This window comes from Pteropus alecto, unplaced genomic scaffold (genome assembly GCF_000325575.1).
Source record: "Pteropus alecto unplaced genomic scaffold, ASM32557v1 scaffold13, whole genome shotgun sequence".
NCBI classification, from domain to species: Eukaryota; Metazoa; Chordata; class Mammalia; order Chiroptera; family Pteropodidae; genus Pteropus; species Pteropus alecto.
In genome coordinates, this window is record NW_006434373.1 from 796,255 (window position 1) to 817,503 (window position 21,249).

A 21,249-nucleotide genomic window follows, 5' to 3' on the forward strand; every position below is an offset into this window, starting at 1 on the left:
GTAAGGACAGCTTTGCACAAAGCAACACAGGGAAGTAGCAATTAGCCAGTTTGGCTTTAATCTTGGGTGCAGGGAGAGGGAGTGGGGAAGTATGGTGAGCTTTGAAGCTAGAAAGGTAGGCTTAACTCATCCAGCAGGTATCTACTGAGCACCTTCCATGGGCCAGTGTGGGCCAGGTGCTGGGAATTCAGCAGAAAACTAGACTGACCAGTTCCGGCCTGTATGGGGCTAGGACCTTACTGTAGACAAGCATTCAACAAATCATCATGCACATAGTGAATGGAGATTACGAGCACTGCAGTGTGAACATATGAAAAGTCAGAGAGCTGCAAAGACAACTTAGGCCACCAGGAGAACCACTGTCAGAATGCCACAGGCTGCAGGGGCAGGGAGAGCATCCCCGAGAAAGGGGCTTTTCCACTGAGATTTGAAGGGTGAGTAAGAATTAGCTTAGGAATGGGAAAGGTGGGAAATGGACTGCATTTTAGGCCAAGGTAGAAGCCTGCTCTGCAAGAGGAAGGCAGGGAACAGTATCACAAACCTGGACCATATAGGTGAAGGGAGGCTCAAGAGGGGCTGTCCCCAGTAGTCCAATGGCATAGAACAAGAACCCCCTATTTCTAGCTGCCTAAGAACCTTGTGTGGCCATTTCTTTGTCCCTCTTTCCATCCTGCTGTCTGGATGTGATGGCTGCAGGGAGAGCTAAGCACCATTCTTGAATGAGAGGATGAGGCCCACATCAGGGAGGACAGAAGGACACCAACCATTGGATTTAGGGCCCACCCTGATTGGGGATGATCTCTTCTTATTACATCTGCAATGACCCTGTTTCCAAATTAGGTCACATTCTGAGGTTTGGGATGAACATGAAGTTTGGGGAACACTGCACAGATGGTGACACATATTTCTCCACCATAAGAAAGATACTTTGGGACTGTGAGTGTCTTTAACTGAATGGTTTTGGCATCCTTGGTTGTTTTTCCTGAATCAGTTGCCATTATAATCGCAAAATAGTGATTTTAAACTCATTTTTTTTCAGATTTACTAATTAGCGTTCTGTTGTAAAGGAGAATTTTTTCTTTTCCCTCCTTTTATTTATTTATTTAACTGATGAAAAATTTTGAATTGATATATTTTCCATTTCAGAAGTTCTACGTGATTATTTTTCACAAGTGTTTGAACATTTTAATGTCTTATTTCCTTCTCATATATTTTTTAAAAATTTATTTTTTATTTATTTTTTTAATTGAAGAAATGATTTAATATTTTCCCCCGGTCTATCTCCTCCCTCCCACCTCCCCTCTGGTAACCACTAGTCTAGAGTCCATGTCCGTGAGTCTCTGTTTGTTTGTCCTGTTCATTTGTTGCTTTTAGGTTTATATCCCACATATAAGTGATATCATGGGATTTTCAACTTTTTCTGTCTGGCTTACTTTGCTTAGCATGATTATCTCGGGGTCCATCCATGTTGTTGTAAATGGCAGTATTTAATCTCTTCTTACGGCTGAATAATATTCCATTGTATAGAAATACCACAGTTTCTTTAGCCAATCATCTATTGTAGGACACTTCGGTTGCTTCCATGTCCTGGTCACTGTGAGTAACGCTGCTGTGAACATCGGTGTGCAAATATCTTTTTGGATATGGGTTTTCAAGTCTTTGGGGTAAATACTCAGTAGAGGGATTGCTGGTTCATGTGGTAGATCAATTCTTAGTATTTTGAGGAACCTCCATACTGTGTCCCATAATGGCTGTACCGATTCGCAGTCCCACCAGCAGTGTATGAGGGTTCCTTTTTCTCCACATCCTCTCCAGCATTTGTTATTACTTGTTCTGTTGATTAGAGCTATTCTAACAGGTGTGAGATGGTATCTCATTGTGGTTTTGATTTGCATTTCCCTAATAGCTAGCGATGTTGAGCATCTTTTCATATATTTGTTGGCCATTTGTATTTCCTCTAGGGAGAAGTATCTGTTTAGGTCTTCTGCCCATTTTTGGATTGGATCGTTTTTTTTGTTGTGGTTGTTATTGAGTCGTATATATTCTATACATATTTTGGATATTAGGTCCTTATCAGAGGCATTGTTCCTTCTCATATTTTTATCTCATGTTTCTTCAAATGTGTTGAACCTTTATTTTGTGTTCTGTGTCTGAGCATTGAGGTCCGATTCTATTCTTTTCCCTGCAGGTTCACGGTTGTCCTGTTTCTTTGTGAATTTGGGGATTTTTTCTTTGACCTTGAATGGCCCTTTTTCTTCAGAACATTAGGGGCTGGAATTCTCTGGGGCCCAGAATGAAAGTGGGTTTCTCCAGGGAGGATCTGCGCTTATCTCAAGGTGGGTGCTTCCCCTCCAGGCGGACCTGACACCAGACTGTTGGGGTTTCCAGACCACTGGGTCAAACTGTAGCCACTGGTTCTTGGGAGATGTTTTTCTTCCTCTACCCACTGCCAATATCCAGTCAGGGGATTTGTTTCTTTTCCTCTGTGTGGAGAGTCGAAGGCTGTCTACTGGGCTGGTGCAGGGTCTGCATCTGGAGTGGTAAGGTTCCAACGGTGACAATCTGATTTATGCTTATCTTTCACAATGTGTTTTATTTTTTTGGCTTCTGTTGATTTTTTCCCTTCGTGCCAGCCTAGTGATGCATTTACAAGATTTATCCACTTTCAGTTTTTATCAGGAGGGTTTTTCTGTGTATCCGATCCATAGCCCTTCTAATACCAAAATTCCACAAATCTCCATTTTGTTTAAGCTATTGTGATTAATTTAAGGTTGTGTAAGGTTGTATACAGCGCTGCAAACTATAATGTTACTTGTGGGTCTCTTCTAATCACAGACAGATCTAACTCTGATTGGCACAACACTTCAAGTCTTTTGGATTTTATTCTAAAGGTTTTAAACAGAAGAAGAATATGACCAGCTTAGTGTTTTCCAAATCAAGCTCTTTGCTGTGTGGAGGGTGAGGGTGATAAGGATGGTGAGGTGCAGTGGGCCAGTTGGACACTTGGCTGTGCTGGACGGTGCTTCCCAAGGGGGATGGATGAAAGCCCCAGGGTCACTGAAGTATCCCAGCACCACATTTAAAGCATCGAAAGAGTTTAAAATAATTTTAATAATATGCTTATCTAACCCAATAGATCCAAAATATTGCTTCAACATACAATCTCTGTAAAAAACTATTGATTCGAGTTTACATTCTTATTTCGTGTAACCTTCACAATGTGTTTTAAGCTCGCAGCAATCTCACCTTGGACCTACCCTGTTTCAGTGGCTAATGTGCTAGGCTGGGGTTGCTGGGAGGCGGCTAAGGGGTGGGGGTGGTGGTTGACTCCATATCTAGCTGACGCCACAGAGGAAATGCAGCTGCATTTACAAGGCTGGGAGAGCAGAGGAGGCACACACACGACCCCAGTTTGAGACAGAATGGGAAGGAATGTAAAGGAGGACCATGGCAGATAGGTACACGACAAGACTTCTAAGGCTTGAGACCAAGAGTGCCTCCACTCATAATATTTAATGTCTTGATAAATATGAAATGAAGACACTGTAAAATGGTGACAGGGCTCATAATTCCCTCAAAACCGGAAAGTCAAACCAGTTAACTTGCTGAAGTGGCCGGTGGAGCCTTTTTTCCTGGAGAGCAATGAGTGGGCTCTTACTTCCTGAATTGACTGTTACAGGGAAGTAAAGACACACACTTTTCCCAGTCTTCCAGCTGCCACATGTTAGAGCATAGTCGGGGAGCCTCCTCTCTAGGTCTGTCTTAAGAAAAAATGCCGTCACCATGGGGTCTGGGGACCCCTGGGCCACAGGGCAGCAGGCCCTTTTGATTCCCTGCATTATAGCTGGTGGCGGAGAGCTGTGGAGATGATGGGGTACAATTTCTATCTCCCCCAGAGAAGTGGCTGCAGGGACGCGCCCTGCACTCCATCTGGGCCCCGCTGACTGAGCCACCCACTCAGCTTCTCACACTCCTAATTCCTTCCGGCATCGTTTTGGGGAGGCCCCGCCGTTATTTCCAACATATTTGTCGTGAATGATAAAGAGACCAGGAGGGCTCTTTAGGGGGCTGATTTAAGATCATACTGGTCACTCAGGGGCTTATCTGCCTAGGAAACACCCTTTGTATCAGACCCACGCTGTTGGGAGGGATGTGGTTAGACAGCAGCTGCCTACCTGAGGGCTCAGTGCAGCGCAGGACCAGGAGCACCAGGAGCAGCTGGATGCAGCCTGCCATTCCGACCGGGCCGCTGAGGGACAGGTCTGCAAACACGGGGGCCAAAGTCCACCCTGGGCCACGCTCACAGCACAGGAGGAGCTGCTTAAAATGACCACCAGTCCTAAAACCTGTAGCCAAGTAGGAGACAGAAGACGAAAATGAGAAAAGTGCTCCCCCTTAGGAGGACATTTCAAGTGGAATTTTATTGAATAAATTCAACGTTCTAAAAATATGCTTCAGTTCTGTATTTTTCCGTTTAAGACAGAAAAAAAAGAGGGAAGAAAAGACAGAAAAATGTAAAGCTGAGGCAAAGAGGGCCTTGGTGTGGTATTTAGGGAGACATAGCTGGGCAGACTTCTGGAGTGAAGTCAGGAGGTCCTGTCCAAGGAAATAGAGTGATAGACGGAGAGAGCCTCTTCCCGCATGCACGCAGCCCCAAGTAACAAGGCTCAGGTGGGCTTCCCCACCTGGCCAGGTATTCTGGGCCTGGGGATACAACAGTGAGCAAGACAGTTGCCTGGAACTTACATTCTAGGTGTGTGGGGGACACACAGGAGGAGTGTAGGGAGGCAGGGAGGGAGAGCCTGGGGAGAGAGGAGAAAGGAACAAGTAGGGAGGGAGGAGGGAGAAATGTTCAATTTTGCTGTCAAGAAAAGGAGAGTAGATACGGTGGCCCAGGCTAAAGAGGCTCCCTTTCGGAGAGAAACGTGAACACAGAGAACGCCTAAGCCCTGAGGGAGGGCACAGTTGCCAGAAGCATCGCAAGGAGGCTAGTGTGACAGGAGGGCATCCACAGGAGGGCAGCAGAGGACTGAGATTGGAGAGGGAAACTGAACTTAGATGGGGTGGGCCAGGGGTCAGCAAATTTTTCTGTAAAGGGCTAGAGAGCAGAACACAGCACCAGGGGCCTCACCTACCTCTCGGTAAGACCTGCACAGCCAGGTGTTTGCAGCACCAAGCGCCATGTGGAGGAGTGAACTTAGGGGATTTTTTGTAAGAACCAAGTGTGTCTTTGAACTGAGAATCACCGTGAGATGATAAATACTCAGAACCCTGTCTGAAAGGACAGCACACTCATACCCCGTCCTCGACTGATTCCTGGTCACCCTTTCCTTGGGTGGATCAGCACAGCAGATAGACCCCAGTGGACATTCTCCCTCTGCCTCTGTCCCTGTCTCTCTGTTTGTCTGTCTGTCCCTGTCTCTCTGTCCTTCTCTGCCTGTCTGTCTCTCCTGTCCTTCTTTCCCCTACACCTCCATATATCAGGGGATTCTCTTTCGTTAAGGGGCATCAGGTGAGAACTGCCGCCATTCTTCTCTCTCACTGCATTCTGTTAGTTTCTTTCAAAGTCTCATTTCATGTGTACCCGGATGTTTTGTAGCTTTTGACACTGACATTTTTGGAGCGCCCAGGACTTCCTCAGCTAGATTTGCCCTATTGACCTCTCACAGACTCACACGTCAGCGATATGTGCCCTTCCCAGTGCACTGTGTCAGGGTACAGCATGTCTGTGGCCCTCTTGTTGGTGATAACGGGCCACTCGGATAGCGTCATGACCCGCAGACCTCACTGTTATAAAGCTACCTTGTTACGGATTGGCAGTAAGAAAATAGTCACAGGGCTGTAAGTACAGCATAGGGAATATAGTCAATAATATTGTAATAGCTGTGTATAGTGCCAGGTGGGTACTAGAGTGATCGGGGGGATCACTTCATAAATTATATAAATATCTAAGTTGTATGCTAGATCCCTGAAACTGATATAAGACAATTTTAAAAAGCTGCCCTGTCCTTTTTGTAATTAAAAAGTCATTTCTGGGGCCATGCTCTGAGACTGCGAATATCTTGTTTCTCAGTGACTTTTCCACCAGGGTTTTGGTGTTCATTGATGACTTGCCTCGACTGATGACTTTCGTGATGGCTGTAGCAGCTGGGGTCTTGCTAATACTAAAATTTAAACTCTCCAGTTCCCGTTTAGTTGGCTCCATCCCAGTGGGGATGGAGAGCAGCCACTCCCAACTGCAATGGTCCCATTGCTCATCCAGCTTTAAGGCCCCCGGCTTTGTGCCCTGCACTTGCAGGCAGGGCCTCAGGACCGGCCCGGCCTGGCCCTCCAGTGAGCCAGCACCCCAGAGGCCCTGCATGTAGAAGGTCGCCTGTGTTCTTGAGAACCCACGGCCACCGCTGGTGTTGAATCAGCAGCCCTAGGCCTGGCCTCCACGTAGCTGGCTTGTGCTCTCTGTTGCTTCCTAACTCACACTCGGCTGGGCCTCCCGACCCCTTCGAACTTCATAACACCACGCAGAATCTGCTCCATGTTATGGGGTGACTATGTTCCCAGGCTATCACCTTTGTTCTTCTCCCCCCAGAAACAGCATGCGTGTGGGGGTGGCAGTGGCTGAGGAGGTGGTTTTATTGTAGTATTTTAACTTCTCCCTCACTCTCGGGGAAGGCATCAAACCCTTACTTTCTCACACAATTTTGTTCCTTACCCTTGGCTTCCTGCTTATCTCTATGCCCTCAGGGACTCGCCTTCCACACCCAGCAGCCCCTTAGATGACTTCCCTGACAGAAACTCTGAGGGTAGCAAGTAAGGGAATGCCCCCCCCCATGCGAAAGCCTTAGAACACATTTAGGGTTCCCGTGTGGATGAGGTGGCTTCATTAGCTCTGTTTTCCCATGAAGCAGTGATACTCAGAGAGGGTGGTAAGTCGTTCCAGGGTACACAGGAATGAGCAGAGCCGACCCCAACTGTGAGTCCCCAACAAGGGCCCCCCACAGCGTCCACCTGCACCGCTTCACTCTATTTCCTCTAGAACCTTGCTGAATTGAATTCTGTTTCTGGCTAGGGAAGAGGCGACGAAAGCCCTTCTTCCCCTTCCCCCTGTGGTGCCTCTGTTTCCCTTCCTCTCCATCACACATGAACTCTATCGCCAATAAGAGTGGCCGACAGTGAGAGATCAAGTAGTGACAGCGAAGGTAGGTTTTATTTGTGAAACTTCTCCCAGGTTCTCTCTGGATCTCAAACAACCTTTGATCTCCAGAAACAAGAACTCGTGTCTGGGGTTTGCCTCTGGACAGAGACCTCTGAGCTATAGAGAAAACCCTCAACCCGATGCCATGGCCGTCTCCTGCTGTCTGAGGCTTTTTCTCTACTTGACAGTGGCTCGCTCTGAGGAAGGGTCATGGCAGCAAGAGGAGAAGCGTCCCCCTCAGTGCTTCCTGCCCTCCTCGGGCCGTTTCTGGGAAGCAGTATACTCGTTCACATTGATTTTTCTAACCTTGCAATAGCTCTTATTTACAAAACACTCTAACCTTGCGATATCTCCTGTTTACAAAAAAAAAAAAAGCTACTGACATTTTGGGGAGTTTTTGTAGTGAGACTTTGAAACTTTGCTTAGCAGAGTTACGCAAAACGCAAACTGTATAGGGACATTTGGAAAACAAACTGGTAGGTCTGGTTGAAGTGACCTTTTTTGTTTTGTAAAAGCACATTTGGTTTCCATGACCATTTAAATCAAGGGCCTAGAGCAGTGCAGACAGTGACGGCGAAAGATTTGGCATTTAGACGTGACCTAGTTGAGAAGAGGGGAGACCTCCTGCAGCCCTTGCCAATACACACCACACACTCGGGGGTCACCGAGGTGCTGTAGAAACTTCTGGGGCCGTGCCCACCCACAACCTCTGGTTTAAGTGCTCTGGCTGTGGCCTGGACGAAGGACACGTAAACTGCTCAAGAGACCGTGCCAGGGTGGGCCTGGGCTTGGACACATTTTAAAAGTGCCCCAAGTGATTTTAGCAGGGAGCCAGAAAGAACAAGTGGTCAAGTCAATGTTAAAACGTCCCTGCCAATGAGAAGCCGTCTGGGCCTCTCCTTCTCAGGGAACCCGCTGCTCACAGAGGGCTCCTGGAGGACATAGTGGAACTATGTCCACCGCTGTCTCAGCCCTAGAAGGTGAATGAAGGTGCTGGGGAGGCTACGCTGGCACAGTGGGGAATCCCTCACTGATCCTGGGATTCCCTAGGTGAGGCCGCCCAATCGTGGGCTGGCCTGACCACTGCTGCACCTCCTCTCTCTGCTCCCAGAACCTTGGTCATTTATCTCAAGTGTTCTGAGCATGGCTGGCAAAGACAGCAGTTTAGGTCAACGAGAAACAGAAAAACACACTACAAATGGAAACGGCCGCCTCATAGTTTTGAGCAAAGGAGTCGTTCTAGAGTTTTGACCCCTGTCCTGTAAATTATAACATTTCCTGAAGAAATTTCCCAGCCTGATGAGGGAAAGGCAAGATCTAGTGTTCCAAATGAAAATTTCATTTCCCACTTCAGTAGAGCAAGAACAAAATCAGGATAAAGAACCGATACAGATCTAATCTGTGCAGATAGGAAACCTATTCCAGGGTGCAGCCTGTTCAGAATGGCAAGTATTAAGATAATCACTTTAATGGGGAGTAGGTGTAGGGGTCTCCTGCTGGCTCAGGGCCCTGGCCTTGGCTTTCATGGACCTATCGATCCACTTGAGGAAGTTGGTGACTTTGGTGTAAACTCCATACTTTCCTTTCTGTGCACATCCTTCTCCCCAGCTGACGATGCCAGTGACAAAATAGGTGTCCTTGAACCGGGTGACATGGGGGCCCCCACTGTCCCCCTGACAGGCGTCCTCTGGCTTGGCGTCGTAGCCGGCGCAGAACATGTTCGTGGTGATGGCGAATTTGCTGGACAGCTTGCACGTGTTCCTGTCCACATAGGGCACCTCCAGCATCTTGAGGGTGGTAGATGTGCGGCCTTTCTCGTGGGTGCGCCCGAAGCCGCTCACGATGCCCGATTTCTGCGTCATGAGCGTCGACTCGGCCCAGTCCTTCTCTGGCAGGCAGGCGGGAGCCACGTTCATGCGAAACGTGATGGGCATCTTCAGCTTGAGGACGGCGATGTCAAAGTCATAGGTCTCTTTGACGAACTTGTTGTGCTTTATGATCATCTCCACCTCATGTGCCATCTCGTTGCCTTCTTCCTTTTCCGTGTTCCGTTCACCTGGAATATGGTGAGAACACAATGCTGCTAGCTTAGTCTGGGCCATGCATTTACATGTGGCTTCTTTTTTAAAGTAGTTATTTTATTTCTGATTAAAAAAGGGTATACGATCACTAGAAAAATTGAAAAATATAGGAAAGCATAAAGAGGTGAATAAAAATGAGTTTCAATTTCACTCTCCAGGGGTAATCATTAGTCACATTTTTTTTTATATATATATGTTCAGTACTTCAGTGACTTTCAATTCATTCATTCAAGGACAGATATTTCCTGAGTATGTATCGTGCGCTGGGGATACCAGGGAGTCTTATGTTCTAGACCCTCACTGTCCAGAGGGCTGCCACCAGCCACAGGGGCAACTGGGCACTTGAAACATGCAGCTGGTTTGAACTGAGATGTGCTGTGAGTGTCAAATTTCAGGCTTAGAATGAAAAAAAAAAAAATTCAAAATAGTTCATAAATAATTTTCAAATTGATTACACGTTGAAATGATAATATTTGGGGGTATACTGGGTTAAATAAGATATATTACTAAAATTAATTTCCCCTGTAAACTTTTAAGATGTATAATAGAATGTTTAACATAACTAGAAAATTAAAATTCCATGTGTGGCTCACATTTGTGGCTTGCATTGGATTTTCATTGGACAGCTCTAGAGTCTGATGGAAAAGGACGGACATTACGAAATAATCCCACAGACAAAAATATGAGAGTTGGAGGGACTCAGTGCTCAGATCGTTGAAGGAGGGGCTCTGGACGCCTTCTCAGAGGAAAGGTCACTGAGAGGAGGCACATAGTGCTGGGCGTGGACACCCAGAGCCTCAGGAAGGACCGTGAGAAAGGAGGTCTGGGCTGCTCCAGGGAAGGCCACCCTGTCCTCCTCTTCCTCCTTCTCCTTCCCTCCTGAAGCTCCTCATTCTCCTCCCCCACTACTCCTCGTCTTCATCTTCACTCTCCTCCTTCTTGTCCCCTATCCCCTCCTCCTTTTCTTCTTCCGCCCTTCATCTTCCTCCTCTGTGAAACACCCCCAGCCCACACCTTGGATTCCAGTATTTTATCTAGTGTTTCCAACAAATTTGATCAATTCTAGTGGTCTCTGAAAATCAGGATGTGATGGTGGGCCCTGCAAGGCAGCTGAAGGGTGTAGCACCACTTACCTACCCTCACCTTGAATCTCTTGGCTTGGTGGAGACAGTGAGCTGCGGTGAGTACATAGAATTCATTCAGGATGGTGCCTCCACAGAAGCCCTCGTTCTCCTCATTAATGAGCAGAGCCTGCAACGAGAGTGCCAGAGCCAAATAGGTTGAGTCTGACTTTCTGAGAAGAGGAATTTGGAACTTTTAATTCAAGGCTTTCTCCCCATTCCCCCTCCTTCCTGGTCTGCATCAGGGTCTCCCCCTCCTGACGCTGGTGTGCCCATGTGAGCCTTCCCCTGCTCTCTCCCTCCACCCCTGCTGCTCTTTCTTACAAGAGAACCTGTGGAACGCAAGGTCCAAGCCAGTGCACCCACAGTGCCCACCTGACCACAAAGGCTGTGGATCTTCTGACAGCGTGTCCTACTGACCATTCAGATCGGCACCTTGACATATTCTCCAAGAGGCAGCTCACCATCAATCCCCTGGCACCTTCCCAGCTTCTCCCTATGCACTTCCTGACTCCACAGCATGGGTTTAGACAGCACCTTGTGCCTTCCGGTCTTTGCTTCATGCACCAGCCAATGGATCAACTTATTCATTTACTCCACATTTGTTTCTAAGCACTGGCCGTTGGGTGGATGCTGTCACGATTTACCTACATCTTTCTCCACCTGGACTACAAACTCACTTTAACAGAAATTAGTCTTTTATTTCTTCTAGATCTGTCACAGCACTCTCTAAAGTGTTATGCACAGAAAAACAATTTTCACTGTGGTAAAAACTTTTGTTGTCTATGTGGTTAATGAATTATACCCCAGACCAAGCAGAAGCCAGTCTTTGGAGAAAACGCTTGCCTAAAGTGGCATGACTTCTGGTTTCTAGAACAGTTCAACTATTCAAGCCAATCTCCCACAGACCATGGAATGCCACCATCAAGGTTAATTTCCTTGGAATCCATGTGGCTACTCCTGTAAGGGATTTTCTCTCTGATTTGGGATTTGGGAGTGAGGAGTGTTCCACCTGGGAATGAGCAGTGACGGGGCAAGCGAGGGGCACCACAGACAATTCTCTCATTTTCCTTTTTCTCCAAAGAACCAGGCTTGCAAATCCAGAGGTGGAGCACTTTTTGTTTTTCCTTTCTCTAGGGCAACTGTCCCCATCCCCTGAGCTGTGGCCTGTTAGGAACCGGGCCACACAGCAGTTTGTAAGGGGCAGATGAGTGAGTGAAGCTTCATCTGTATCTACAGCCACTCCCCAGCGTTAGCATCACTGCCTCAGCTCCACCTCAGATCATCGGGCATTAGATTCTCATAAGAGCACTGGTCCCTTGTGCCAAAAAGGTTGGGGACCACTGCTCTGGGTAATTCCACATCCTCTAAGCAACAATTATTGACTGGGGATATGTGTAAATTAATGAAACAATTAACATCAAATTTTATAAGAATTCTTCAAGACATTCCTGACTAGTATATAATACAAATGCTCCTTGACTTATGATGGAGTCATGTCCCAATAAACCCACTGTAAATTGAAAATATCCTAAGCTGAAAACGCCTTTAGTACACCTAACCTACTGAACATCACAGCTTAGCCTAGCTGATATAAAATGTGCTCAGAACACCATAGCCAAAAACACTGGAAATGCAATTCTCTGTAGAATATCAGTTGTTTACCCTTCGAATCACATGGCTGACTAGAAGCTGCGGCTCACTCCTGCTGCCCAGCATCATGAGAGAGTATTGTACCATATATCGCTAGCCTGGAAAAGGCCAATGTGTATCCCTTTTACACCACCGTAAAGTCGAAAAATTGTAAGTCAAACCATTATAAGTTGAGAACTGTATGTAGTATTGTTTTTTGCTTTTTTTTTTTTTTGCATAATTTATCAACTCATAATCCAACATGGGTGATGAGTAAGGGAGTCAGTCTTTCTAAGACTTAGACACTGACTCTTCTTCCTTGAGATGGAGATGAGGCAACCTCCCAACACTGGAACCAGCAGAGTAAGAATCAAGAACCCAGCAGACTCATTGAGGAGACCCTCTGATGACGACTCTTCTGCCTGAGTGCCTTACCCTGTCCTCTCTGCCCATGGAGCCCCATCCAAAGCCACTCTCAGAGCTCCAAGCCAAACACCTCTGCCCTGTGGGGAGCTCGTCCTATTCATCCCAATGGAAATTCATTATAGTCTCACTGGTACCACTTTTGTGGCTTTTATCACACATCGACTTGAATTGTAGTCATTTGGGTGGATCTCACCTCCCTTCCTAGATCTAGATGTCCACAGGTCAGAAAAGTAACTCTGATGATTTCATAGCCTACATATACAATCCTCAATTTTGTGCCTGATGTGTAATAAGTTCTCCATAAATATGTGTTGGCTAAATGATGACTAGAATGTTGAAATGTCCTCTTGGGCTCTTGATAATTCAAATGCACACCTGTCGTGCAGCTTGGAGGTAAAGGGTGAGCTGAGGTAATTGCTAAAGGTTGGTGGTGGCTCTGGGAATTTTGCTTGTAGGAGAAGTCATTTTGGTTTTAGGCACTAAAAACTTAAGTCCAAGTTAGGCTTTCCAGGTAAGATAGAGGACATCCAGTTAAATTTGAATTAAATAAATATCAAATAATTTTTAGTATAAGTATGTCCCGTGTAATATCCGGAATAGGCTTACATTAAAAAGTATTCATTGTTTATCTGAAATTCAAATTTAAATAGAAGTCCTGTGTTTTACTTTGCTTAATCTGGCAACCTTAGTCCAAATCAACAATGAAAGAGTGATTTTTTTTACCTTTGAAAACTAATAGGTATATTTTTCTCTAAGGTGTTATCTGCCTCATTAAGATTTAGGTGTTTAAGTAAAAAAGTTTACCAAATTAGAAATGAAACAAGGAGAGTGCATCTTTCTGCCTCCAGTCAAATAGAAGAGTGAGCAAAGGCCTCACCCATCATCAGGGGAGTGAGTGGCCCTCCACCTGTTGACCCAAACTTGCAGCTTGAGCTGGTGCCCCATCTCTCCTTCTACTGTAGGTAGAGGTTTTAGGACTCAAACCTTGGGCACATGGATGGAAATGGGAGGCAGGAGTGGGATGGGGGTGAAGGCTCAGCCTCTTCTTACTTCAGGCTCCTTCATCTTCAGAGCTCAAAGCCTGCTAATGCGCCATGTGTGTGTTTGGGCAGTGTGGGCCCGGCCTCAATGGCTGTGCCTGCGGGACCCAGCCAGGATGGGTATCCAATCCAGTTAACTCACTAAGCTCGCTCAGCAATTACCTGCCAGGGACACTCGCCCTCTCTGCAGTCCCTCCCACCCACTATCCGGATGAGGCTTGTCTCATCCTCTTCGGGGCTCGGCTCTGTGTTGTTAAAGTCAAGCAGGTGGAAAGGGTCCTTGGTGGGATGCAGGTCTTTAGGGTCGTACTGCTCCAGCATGTCAGTTTCAGGGGGATCCTTGCTGCTGTGGGAGGCCTGGGCCACTGACCTCTTCCTCCGTCCCAGAGTGAGTTTCCCACAGGGAAAAGGCTCTGAAAGAAAAACAACGACAACAACAAAAAAGGGCGTGGGCCTTCAGCAAAGTGGACATCGCCCTACACTGCGTGCGTAGTTCACTACGCAGCAGGAGGAGTCATGAGGCTGGAGGGAGGGTCCAGCCTTCGTGGTAATGGGGTGAGATGTCCTTGAAAATGCAGGTGGGGAAGACTGAGGAGTGTACGTGGTAACTGGGAAGGGGTGTGAGGAACTTTGGGGTGCAGCGTGCTCCAAGTCTTGGTAGGGGTTGGGTTATAAGGTGGATGCAGTTGTCACAATGCAGGGAATGTGTACTTCACATCGGTGCACCCCACTGTGTGTCAGTTTTATCTGAAAGACAGTGCCGTGGACTCTGACCTCTGGGGTTGACCAGAATGCTGAAGCATCGAGGGGGATGTCTGCAATCTACTTGGAAATGTGTCAAAATGATAAAGTGGCTTGCGGATGAACAGAGGATAGATGTGGAGTAGATAGGTATGGTGATGTGTTAATGGTAGAACCCAGGTGGGGGCATATGGGTGCTCACTGCCAAATCCTGTCAACCCTGCTGTGTGTTTGAAACATTTCTTAATGAAATGTTGAAAAAAATGTTTTGAGCAAGAGGGACAATATGTGCAAGTAATCTGAGGCATAAGAAGGAGCACCGGACATGGCTTTGAATGATAACGTCTAAAAAATGATAGCTATCCTTGAAACACCAAGCATAGGGGAGACGTCAGTAAAATACAAGAAAGCTTCCTTCCTGTGTTATCACAAACTAAGGAACTGAGGCAGAGCAAGGGGGCAAAGTAGGACAGAGGAAGGTAGTGGTGTGGAGGGCCGAAGAGATGAGAGACAGAAAAACAGCAGATCTGAGAATGGATGGCTTCTCTCTGCTGCCTTGTGTTTGTCTAACATCAGATAAGCAAAACTTAGTTCTTTTGACCGTTTGTGTGTGCTCCTGCAGGGCCTGAGGACCTGCCCCCACATACCACAGTAGACTGGTAAATGTATTAGCTGGTGATAAAGAGTTCTTCACCCTACAGTTTGCTAGTTTTGTGTTAATATCTGTAATCACTGTCCGTTGAAATTCTGAATTAGGAAGTAGTTTACCTGATTTTATTTTCAAACATCAAACTTTATTTTAAATTGATTCGTGATTATTCCTGGAAATAAAATAATTTGCCTGTATGTCATGAGTATACCTCCCATTTTTGAACCAGTTTAATTTTAGAATCTCCTTACTAATAGAAATGTAAATGACGTTGCCTTTTACTTGTTGGGAGAGTTGATGTTAGGTAATTACAGTCATCCTGGAATGCTTCCACCTCTGGGGGGCAGGCCTGGCAGTCTGCATTTCTGCCCCCTTCATTCCCTCCTGTGGTGCCAGAATTGTTGGTCAGTCAGCGGACCACCCATGCTTTGAGGAGCAAGTTGGGATCACTGTGAGAAGTATGTTAAGAGAAAGGAGTGGCCTCTCAGAACCTCTCGCCCGAGGTCAGCCTTGAAGCAGTGGGGGAACTTCCTACTGTGCTTGAGATCCAGGCTCTCTCACACCAGGGACCTGGCCTGTCACACTGCCCCTTTATAGGTCTTGCCCTCTGTGAGTTTCTAGGCCAGACTCTTTTTATTAAGGAAAAGAAAAAAAGAAACTTGATTAACATTAGGGCCCACATAACCTAAATCAGTTCTTGAGGCTCCTTGGTCTCCCTGCAGGCCAATCCAACCTCTCCCCAGCTTCACAGCTCCAACAGTCAGACCTGCACTGCCCCTCACTGGCCTGCAGGCTCACCTCAGTTCACTGGAGCTTCTGCTCCCGTCCTTCCCAGCGCAACAAAACACACCTTCTTCCACTGATTACATAGTTACTTAGGGTTTGCTATGAGCCAGGCACTGTGCAAAGGGCCCTCCATGAATTATCCCCTTACGTTTTCACATTCACTAAGCAGTTAGGTAATATCGTTGGTTCCATTTTTCAGATGGCTGACAGAAACAGAGGGTCTGTTTCCAAACCGCTTGGCCCACCCGGGATGCTCCAGCTGTCCCGCTCGCCAGCACTGGCACATGCCTTGCTGGTCTGGAGACGGCTGGCCTCTCTGGCTCAGGGAGCCCTGCTCGGGCGGCCTCATGCTTCTCCTACCTATAGAGATGCAGGACTTGCCATTGTCGTCCAGGATGTACCCACTGGCACAGGAACACACCACAGAGCTCTGCTCCTCGCTGCAGAACTGGTCACAGTCTCCATTGTCCAGGCTGCAGAATTTCCGTGTGGCTACGAGACAGGCATATTGGCTTTCAGGACTGACCGGGGAAACAGAGGCTGCAGATGGCTGGGAGGAAGGACAGCAGCACCAAGGGGACAACACCAACTAGTCAGGCCCACAGAGGATCATCGGACAAAAGCAAAGGGCCAGAGTCAGGCGGCCGATGCATATCAGCTGGTCCCAGTGCAAACAGGATGGGCTGCCCGGAGCAGGCTGGAGGGGTGTGGGGACCATGCTTCTCCACATGTTCTTCTCACTGCCCCAGTGCCTCCCCAGCTTGTATGGGGAAACCATGGTATCCACTCAGGGGAAGAGCTGAGTGTTTGCCAGGCTCTGGGCACTAGACTTCCAGAAGGTCCTTAAGTAACCTGAGCATGCCAGGTGCCATGCACTGGAGGCTGGGGGCAGGTTCTTAAGTTCAGCCCTAAAAAGGCCCATGGATGTTCACTAGAATGGATGAGCTGCCTGCAGGAGAGTGGGCTTTGGGGCCAGGTGCTCTGGAGGAGCCTGGCAGAGGGGCCAGAGGTCCACCCACTCTGAAGCTACAGGATTCCCTGTGGAATAAGGGCCCTAGGGTCTGGGGTCCGGGATTCAGTGCGGCAGGAAGGAAAAACAGATGGTGCACATCTTGAAGTCAGGCCAACCTGAGTTGCAGACTGGCCCTTCCATCACTTGCTGTGTATTTTGGGCAAGTTATTTAAACCCATAGGACTCAGTTTCCTCACTTGTAAAGTGGTGGAGTTCACGCTATCTCACAGGATAACCTCACAGGTCATATAAAACTCTTGGTGCAGTGCCCACATGGGGCCGTAGCTCCTTCAGTCAAGGCCAGGCTTTGGACCTCAAGGCCAGGCTAAGTGCATCCCCCACAGTCTGGCAGCTCTGACTAAGCCAGAATCACCCATTTGCTTCCACTGAACATCTAACTCTAAACTCGCATCAGTGATGCCATCTTGGCAATTTACTTTACACTCCGCATTTGGATTTTAATGAAAAAACAATTACATTGTAAAGACTAATATTAATGGAACTTTAGAAAACATTCACAATGGCCCTGGGGTCAGCCAAAAGGTATACAGGGGTGGCAGCTCTGGACTTGGGATGAATGATTTATAAAGGATATTCTCGTTAGGGAAAATTCCAAAGTAATCCAATTAAAGAGCACATTCTAAAGATTATATATTAAGCAATTTTTTAAAAAAGCAAATCTTTCTTTTTAGAGAAAACTGGTCTAATACTAACTTAATTTTTGTTAAAAAATTAACCATCATATTAGGAAAACTCTTCGTGACTTTTCCCTCCAGAATTAATTGAAGGTATCAAATTTTTATAATCGGACAATCCCGAACATTTAATATTGACGTTTGCACTAGCAAACGTAAGTGAAAGGTGGTGATTCAGAACCATTGCCCAGGACCACAAGAGATGTAAGTAGCAGCGATTATTCTACTCTAAGGAGAAGAAAGTCAGTTCTCATTTCTACGTTAATACATCACGTGCATCATTATTTTTCCATAGTCTCTCTCAGAGGAAGAGAAGTGACGGTGTATCTCATTGTACCCCAAAACTGAGTGGGATGTATGACACATTTGGGGCTTTTACTGTTGTGGTTTTTTTTGTTCGTTTTTTGTTTTTTGTTTTTGTTTTTGCTGTTACTACAATGGCACATTATCATGGAGCACAGAGTTTAAATGGGAAGTAACGTGAGATTCTTTCCTTGGGCATTTTAGCTTTTTCCCTCTTACCTATCTTTGATTCTTTAGGTAACTCAGGTTTGAAGGTATACTAAGAAGAAGAACTCACATAATTCACAGTTTTTGCCTTCGTAGCCTTCTGAACAGGTGCACGTGTATTCCCCAAGACCGTCTTTACACTCTCCCTGATTCTGGCAAGGATTGCTTTCACACTGGTCGCCATCTGCAAAGAAAAGATTTGGAAACCAAAGTTTGCGGGCAATTTCCATCATTTCCATAATGATGCTGCGTTGATCTTGGCACACATTTTTCAGATTACTTGAGTGAACTTGGAATTCTTCTAGTTTCTCTATAAAAAATTTCTCCTATCTGAACTTCCTCATCTTTTGTGGCTATGTGTACATGATGCCCTTATCTAACTGGATCATTGACTGAACTTTCCAATTTTTGCTGACATGTTTGACAGTGTTTTTGCATTACAGTGAGGAGCTCTGGGCTGTTGACCACATGGGACCACTTGGAAGGATGGAAGATAGGTGATTGACACTCATTTCTGGGCTGAGCATTGACAAGAGGGATGTTCAGGTTCCTCTTTCGAAATGCTCTGGGGGTAAAATGAGAATGCAGAGACTGCTTTCCAGCACTAACATGGACTTCACATTTCTCGGTGCATTTGTGCAACCTAATTTGGAGATGAGTCCAATTATCATTTTGAGAAATTTGAATACTGTTACCAGAATGAAAACATGCCATTTGATTATATACCAATGGTTAATACCAATGAAAACATACCAATGGTTGATACCATTTCGGATGCTATAAACATTAATGCAAGGTGGATACCTTATTAGAGAAGCCAATCTTTTTGTTTCTAACTAACCTACTTGGATTTAAAATATTATCAACAAATTTGGTATCCTCAAATGAGAATGAACTGATTTAAATCTATATTTAATAACAAAACCAAAATTAGTATAAAGTTATAAAAATATTTTATAATAACTGTTATGAAAACATTAAGAGGAGAAAAGTATTAAATAAGTAAGATCCGAACAGGAACAGAAAGGAAATTCAGAAAGCCATTTTCAAAATTCTAATACAATCTCTTCCAATTTAAATAGCCTAATGAAACTCTTCCGCTTAAGATTAAAATAGAAAACATCTCACCTTTGTATTTATTCCAGAATTCATTCTAAAAGGAGGAAAAGATTTTAAAAATGCATTAGGGAAAACACAGACATTTATACCAAAAACAACCGTAACCTAGTAACTCAACCTGAGGAGCATACTTTCCCAAACAGAGTTCATTTTCTGAAACAAATTGCTCTAGAACTTATTCGATCTAAAAGGGAAAGTTTTTCAGATTTTCTGCATTTATACAGATGTGGTTTCACTCCTCTCAAATGCACCATCTCCGTTGCCTATTGAAAATTTGTTTTAAACCTAAGGAGCATACTTTCCCAGAGTTCATTTTCTGAAACAAATTGTTCTAGAGCTTATTCGATCTAAAAGGAAAAGTTTTTCAGATTTTCTGCACTTATACAGATGTGGTTTCAATCCTCTCAAATACACCATCTCCGTTGCCTATTGAAAATTTGTTTTAAAGTTAATCACCAAGAAATGAATTGCGCTAAAAATAGTTTGCTGTGTTTGCTACCCCAAGCTGATCAATGAATGGTTTTTCGTTGAGATACCTGGGACAAAGATTTGAAAAAAGATTGAATGCTTGGTGAATAATCTCATTATAATAATTTTAAAATGGTAATTGGTAATTAGCTTAAAATAGGGCATCGAGAACCCATATTACACTAAAAAAAGTGTTCATAGCCTTAAAAATATTTTGCTGTCTCCAGTAGGTTGACTAGTGTTCCCCCTGCCCCCACCCCACCAAATTCAGCTGCAATCTCAAAATATGACCTTAATTATAAATAGGGTCTTTGCAGATGTAATTAAGATATCGATCGAGATGAGATCACACTGGATTAGAGTAGACCCTAAATCAATGAGAGTGTCGTTATTAGAGACAGAAAAGGATGCAGAGAGACACACAGAGAGAAGACCATGTGAAGATGGAAGCAGAGATTGGAGTGATGCATCTACAAGCCAAGGAATGCCAAGGATTGCTGGCAGCCCCCGGAGGCTAGCAGAACGGCATGGGACATAGTCTTCCTCAGATCTTCCAGAAGAAATCAACCCCGGTGACACCTTGATGTCAAAATTGTGGTCTCCAGAACTGTGAAAGAATAAATTTCTGTTATTTTAAAATACATGGTTTGTGATTTTATTTTACTTTTTTTTTTTGTCTTAAGGTGGAAGTTTTGATTATCAATTTAAGACCTTTCTTTCCAATGAAAACATTTAATGCTATAATTTTCCCTGTAAGCACTATTTTAGCTCCATCCCATAGATTTTATGTTGCATATTCATTTTTTGTTCAGTTGAAAAAATTTCTAACTTCCCTTGAGACTTCCTCTTTGGCCCACAGATTATTTAGAAGTGTGTTGTTTAATTTCCATGTACTTGAAAATTTTCCTGTTATTGATTTTTGGTTAATTTCATTAAGGTTGGATAAAATATTTTATATGATCTCCATCTTTTAAATTTGTTAAGGTGTGTTTTATAACACAGGATATGGTCTATCTTGTGGAAAATTTTGTAAATGCTTGGAAAGAAAGTGTATTCTGATGTTGTTAAGAATCCTATAAAAATCAATAAGATTCAGGTCAAGTGCTGTCTAGAGAACTGGAGGAAAAAAAATGGTAAACACAATTCTGTGGTACTTTGATTTCTAGTCTTCTTCAACCATTACTGCTATTTACTTTTCAGGGTCCTCAGATGGCTGCTCCATGCATTCTATACAGGATTTGTAGCTGCATTCAGTGGGAGAGATAGGGTGAAGTGTGCTTTCTCCATATTACTCGGAACTAGAACTTGCTGATAACCTTTGATCCAGCAATCCTTCTCTGGAACACCTATTCTTAGAAGATAATCCGGAAGAAATATATGTGTTTACATAAAAGCAATATAAAATAGCTTACATGGTCAAAACATAAAAGAGTAAATGTGTCCATACAATAAAATATAATTTAACTCTTTAAAATTCTAAGTGTGATGGCTATATAGAAGTAAAGAAGAGTGTTTGGGAAATAATGCTGAGGAAAAAGGTAGAACATGAACTTGGATTGGCATTACGATTATTTTTATTATTATTATTTTTTACTATATAAATTTATTTATTTGAATTAGTTTCAAGTATACAGTACATTGGTTAGACATCTATAATGTTCATAAAACCATCCTCCCAATTGCTCCCTCCCTCTCCTGGCCCTCCACTTAACCATCATATTAATGCTGACTGCATTCCCTATGCCGTGCTCCCCATCCCCGTGATCAACTATCAACT

At 44.9% G+C, this 21,249-nt stretch overlaps 2 protein-coding genes across 2 annotated transcripts in view; both read right to left on the reverse strand.

Annotated features, from left to right (window-relative positions):
* PROZ (protein Z, vitamin K dependent plasma glycoprotein) overlaps nt 1-4,236 on the reverse strand; it is a 13,449-nt gene extending 9,213 nt beyond the window's left edge. The window contains exon 1 of the mRNA XM_006909350.3: nt 4,176-4,236. Coding sequence (XP_006909412.1) covers nt 4,176-4,236 — 61 coding nt within the window. The remainder of the gene's footprint in view (nt 1-4,175) is intronic.
* A 4,422-nt stretch (nt 4,237-8,658) lies between these two features.
* The window catches only part of F10 (coagulation factor X), a 19,201-nt gene continuing 6,610 nt past the window's right edge, over nt 8,659-21,249 (reverse strand). Inside the window, exons 3-8 of the mRNA XM_006909398.1 lie at nt 19,014-19,038; nt 17,956-18,069; nt 16,029-16,160; nt 13,655-13,905; nt 10,407-10,524; nt 8,659-9,248 (exon numbers count right to left, since the gene is read on the reverse strand). Of these exons, the coding sequence (XP_006909460.1) occupies nt 8,659-9,248; nt 10,407-10,524; nt 13,655-13,905; nt 16,029-16,160; nt 17,956-18,069; nt 19,014-19,038 (1,230 nt within the window). The remainder of the gene's footprint in view (nt 9,249-10,406; nt 10,525-13,654; nt 13,906-16,028; nt 16,161-17,955; nt 18,070-19,013; nt 19,039-21,249) is intronic.